The following is a 5370-nucleotide window of genomic DNA, read 5'->3' as shown; positions in this document are numbered from 1 at the left end:
TAACTCACGCTTCACTTAAACCAGCTTCAGGCACTTTAAACTGGAGACAGGAACCTGAAATCTGGTGTCGTGGTGCCGAATGACCGAGATCACATGGTTGAAACTCAAACCTCTGATTCAAAAGCTCCTCTTGAAAGAAGCATCACTGGATTTTCATTGGGCGTGGTCCAAACGTTTAAACGTTCAAACTGAAAATCGCCAACAGCGAAACAAGGCTAACATTCAGGTTGTTGTGGTTAAAGCTGAACAGGATTCAAACCTCCTGGTGCAACATGCTTCATCCTGTGAAACACATCTCTTGTACTTTAACTGTAGTTACAAAACAGATGATGTGCTTATAAAACTATTTTACTCACAAACATGTAGAGACACGTCGTGATTGGAGCTAATTAACTCTTTGCTGCTTTTGATCATTAAGTTACAAATATGAATGCATTAGTAATAATTTTGAGGTTTTGATCTGTGAAATTATTACGTGCGTCCTCAATATTTACAAAACAACATATCCATCGATTAAATGAGTAAATATTAATAACAATAATTCATTTATACTATGTGTTATTAGTACTTTCACTGTAACAGTATTTTTACTGTGTGGTATTAGTACTTTCACTGTAACAGTATTTTTACTGTGTGGTATTAGTACTTTCACTGTAACAGTATTTTTACTGCGTGGTATTAGTACTTCTACTGTAATAAAGGATCTAAATACTAACGTTAAGTAACCACATGCATTAAAGCAGACCCATCAACATGAACCGTGCCAACGTTCAGGATAACTAGGTTAGCTATAGCATAGCTAGCATAGCTAATGTAGCATTACTTACCGCAGCTTATTGTGGTTCCGCTCCGGAACGAAAAACAAACTGTTAGCAGCCAAAGCTACCGAGCCTCTGTCGGCGGATAATCAACACGACGTGCGGTCCATTTCCACCAGAGTCCCGACAATACAATGTATTAACGTTTAACCAAATTACACTGCTAGTCTAGTTCAAAATAGAAGCTCGCCAGTCGTTACTAGCCTCTCAGCTAATTGGCTAGCTTAGCTCCGGTAGCTTGCGAGCTAACGTTAGCTGTTCTCCAGGGTGTGGCTGATGTTCCTCCGCGGTGCTACGACATACTGTCCCGTTACACCCGATATACTATTAACATTTTAATATACTCTTAAAATATGACTTTAAAATCTGTGCCCCATCCCGAGGTTTCGGCTCGTTTCTCTCACCGTTTTGTTTTTTTGTTCTTTGCTAAATACAAGATGGCACACTGACTGGTGGGGCGGGACTCAAAAGTGTTGACCGGAAGCTGGTTTGTTCCATTTCCGGTGACCGCTTCACAATAAAAGGGTATAAATAAATCTACCTAGATAATGTGGTGCAAAGGCTGTAAAACTCGATTCTAGTCATTTTATAACAAGACTATTATGTTCAGATTTCATAATGTTGAGACTCCTCAATCTGAACAGTAAATTAAAATAGAGTCAGGCGATGGTTGAAGTAATTTTACATGTAAAACTATGCTCGTTGCAGAAGTTATCAATCATGTTATTGTTAATGTCTGAGTAATAATGTTGAGTTTTGGAGTGAACCAACATTGTGACGATGCATTGAATAGTCAAAAGTCTAGAAAGGATATATAGATAGATAGCAGTCCATTTACATTCTTTTCTCAGAAATCTGAATTAATAAAGCAGTGAACAAGGACCATGAAACAGAAATAATGTTATGTTTCATCTTTATTGCAATGTCCAGAAGGCAGAGATAAAAAATACATGAAAGATTGCATTTAATGACCAAAAGTTGAGAATCATAACTTTACTACTTAACTTCAATACAGTGCTGATAATTTATATGTGAACATGAGATATAACACTACAGTCATCATTCAACCAGTCCCACTGAGTCTACATGAAGGGTCCCTTTTAGTCCACCTCCTCGATGGTGGGCCCCTGGGAGCCGGCTCCAGTTGGCTGTCCACAGCTGCCTGTAGGCATCCCTCCCTGGTACAACTTGCTCATGATGGGGTTGCACACTTTCTCCAGCTCCTCCTGCCTGTGTTGGTACTCCTCTTTGTCAGCCAGCTGGTTGTTCTCCAGCCAGGCGATGGTCTCCTCACACTTCTCCGTCAGCTTCTGCTGGTCCTCTGGGCTCATTTTTTCCTTCAGGTTATCATCCTGCACGCTGCTCTTCACGTTGAAGGCGTAGGACTCCAGGGAGTTCTTGGCGGAGATCTTGTCCCTCTGAAGTTCGTCCTCGGCTTTGTATTTGTCGGCGTCCTGCACCATCCTCTCAATGTCTTCTTTGCTCAGTCGGCCCTTGTCGTTGGTGATGGTGATCTTGTTCTCTTTGCCGGTGCTCTTGTCCACCGCGGACACGTTCAGGATGCCGTTGGCGTCCACGTCGAAGGTGACCTCGATCTGCGGGACCCCTCGCGGAGCTGGTGGGATTCCCCCCAGATCAAACTTGCCCAGCAGGTTGTTGTCCTTGGTCATGGCGCGCTCTCCTTCGTAGACCTGGATGAGGACCCCGGACTGGTTGTCGGAGTAGGTGGTGAAGACCTGGGTTTGTTTAGTGGGGATGGTGGTGTTGCGTTTAATCAGTGACGTCATGACTCCTCCGGCCGTCTCGATACCCAGGGACAGAGGCGCCACGTCCAGCAGCAGCAGGTCCTGAACGTTGTCCGAGGTGTCGCCCGTGAGAATGGCGGCCTGGACGGCGGCGCCGTAAGCCACTGCCTCGTCGGGGTTGATGCTCTTGTTCAGCTCCCTGCCGTTGAAGAAATCCTGCAGCAGCTTCTGGACTTTGGGGATGCGGGTAGAGCCTCCGACCAGGACGATGTCATGGATCCGCGCCTTGTCCATTTTGGCGTCCCTCAGGGATTTCTCCACGGGCTCCAGCGTTCCCCTGAACAGGTCGGAGCACAGCTCCTCGAAGCGAGCCCTGGTGACGGAGGTGTAGAAGTCGACACCCTCGAACAGAGAATCGATCTCGATGCTGGCCTGGGAGCTGGAGGACAGCGTCCTCTTGGCCCTCTCACAAGCTGTGCGCAGCCTCCTCAAGGCCCTCTTGTTCTGGCTGATGTCCTTCTTGTGCTTCCTCTTGAACTCCTCCACAAAGTGGGTCACCATGCGATTGTCAAAGTCCTCTCCGCCCAGGTGAGTGTCTCCGGCCGTGGCTTTGACTTCGAAGATGCCGTCTTCGATGGTCAGGATGGACACGTCGAAGGTGCCTCCGCCCAGGTCAAAGATCAGGACATTGCGTTCCCCCGAGCTGCCTTTGTCCAGACCGTACGCAATGGCAGCCGCCGTCGGCTCGTTGATGATCCTCAGGACGTTCAGCCCCGCGATGACGCCCGCGTCTTTCGTCGCCTGTCGCTGGGAGTCATTGAAGTACGCCGGGACCGTGACGACCGCGTTGGACACCTTTTGGCCCAGGTAGGCCTCGGCAATCTCCTTCATCTTCACCAGGACCATGGAGGAGATCTCCTCAGGGTAGAAGGTTTTGTTCTCCCCCTTGTGCTCCACCTGGATCTTGGGCTTCCCTCCATCTCCGACCACCGTGAAGGGCCAGTGCTTCATGTCCGCCTGCACCACCGCATCGTCGATCTTTCTTCCGATCAGCCTCTTGGCGTCAAACACGGTGTTGCTGGGGTTCAGAGCCACCTGGTTCTTGGCCGCGTCCCCGATGAGCCTCTCGGTGTCAGTGAACGCCACGTAGCTGGGGGTGGTCCTGTTGCCCTGGTCGTTGGCGATGATTTCTACTTTTCCGTGCTGGAAAACGCCCACGCAGGAGTAGGTGGTGCCCAGGTCGATGCCGACCGCGATGCCTTTAGCTGCAGACATCCTGTTGGTTTCAATGTGCGTCCTGAAGATGCAAAGACACAAATATTAGAAAAGTAAATACCTACATTACGAATGAATCCATAAATTAAATAATCTAGTTAATATTTTACATCACTGAAAGGGACAAATTAAAAAAGGACTTTGTGCAATTAACGCCAAATGAGTTTGATTGGACTGTAACGTTACATTGAGCCTAAGTTTGACTAATATTCAGAAATAGTCTTTATGTAAAAGAAAATACTCTGAAGCCGATTAGAAGAGATTACGTCTTCGCAAACTTTGAATGAGATAAAGGTTCAAAGGTTAAAACACTAATTAATCTAGAGTGTAATCTAGATTTGACAGTTTGGTGAATCGTTCATGAGGAAAGTCTGCAGTTAATCAAAAACGGTTATTTTCTATAATTCATACCACGTTTCGATTTAAAAGACATTTTCGTTCAGAGCAATAATGCGTCATAACTGCTCTTTAAAAAGCAGTTTAGCGGTTTTAACGATTAAACAGTCAGTGCGGCATCTATTTAACCCTAAAACCGTCGTTTCTATAATTCGCACATACTCGACGTATCTCAGTTCAAAGTAATAATATAATTATAAATAACAACGCCGATGTGTCAAACTGATCATTCAGCGTTATATTTAAACCGTAGAAGTAAAAGTACAGCTGTGAACATTGAGTCCCGGACAATGAGAGGTTGTATAATGGAGTCTGGTGACACGTGGTAGAAAACCTCCCGCAGCTGAATTTCATTCTTAATAATTCGAATAATCCGTTCATCATTTTGAGGACAACACGACGCCGATGTGTACAACTGACATTTAACCGTTAAAATAAGCCGTAAGCGGCGTACTTACTGTCGTTAAAAGAAGATAAAGTCGAGAGAAGAGGAGACGAAGCGGTTTCTGCTCTTTGTTCCGTGTTCGCTGGGTCTAGATGCCGGTAACGTAGGTCATCGTCATCTTTATACTGTCGTCACTTCCTTCTGGTTTCTTCTGGAAGCTTTCCGCCCGGCGTTCTGGACCAATCACAGAGCACGGCGTGGGTGCTCGGCGTGATGACGTGCACCGGAAACAAGGGGATCAGAAGGTTCTCGAAGCTTCTGGTCCGAGAACCACGTGTGCGTTTCATAAGAATCAAAAAATACAGAAATAAAAATCCGAGTAGAAATACAGAGGGACAGACTGATTATATAAAGGAGGAAAACATGTAGAACATATAAATACACAAGGAAATACATCCGACTATGCACACACACACAAATCAAACAGATCGTTTGCACCTAAACGCTGTTTAAATTCTACTTAAATGTACAATCCGAGTTAAATAACTGGATCGCTTCCATGCCGATTTTCTTACTAGACGTTAAGAATTCTTCCACTTAAGTTAAATGTGTTTCACAAGACTGTACAATAATCACACGACCAGAAAAGCTTAAAATGTAGGTTTTTCAGGTGGAGTATTGGAAAAAACCCATAGCAGCATTTTATCAAACAATTCAATGAAAATATAAACTGGATGAACAGAAATAAAAG

At 45.2% G+C, this 5370-nt stretch overlaps 1 protein-coding gene across 1 annotated transcript; it reads right to left on the bottom strand.

Moving 5' to 3' along the window:
* Positions 1–1714: 1714 nt before the first annotated feature.
* Positions 1715–4796, bottom strand: LOC116378079 (heat shock 70 kDa protein 1). Its single transcript, XM_031839893.1, has 2 exons — positions 4693–4796; positions 1715–3860 (listed from the first exon to the last, which is right to left on the bottom strand). Exon 2 carries the CDS (start codon positions 3836–3838, stop codon positions 1919–1921), a length of 1920 nt encoding a protein of 639 aa, XP_031695753.1. The 5' UTR covers positions 3839–3860; positions 4693–4796; the 3' UTR covers positions 1715–1918.
* Between the last annotated feature and the right edge of the window lie 574 nt (positions 4797–5370).

Source organism: Anarrhichthys ocellatus, unplaced genomic scaffold, assembly GCF_004355925.1.
Source record: "Anarrhichthys ocellatus isolate YVR2014 unplaced genomic scaffold, GSC_Weel_1.0 scaffold2039, whole genome shotgun sequence".
Taxonomy (NCBI): Eukaryota; Metazoa; Chordata; class Actinopteri; order Perciformes; family Anarhichadidae; genus Anarrhichthys; species Anarrhichthys ocellatus.
The sequence above is the reverse complement of the archived record's forward strand: the minus strand, read 5'-3'. Positions and strand labels throughout refer to the sequence as shown.

Coding starts and splice junctions, on each gene's coding strand:
- LOC116378079 (XM_031839893.1), bottom strand. CDS start 3,838: ATGTCTGCAGCTAAAGGCATCGCGGTCGGCATCGACCTGGGCACCACC.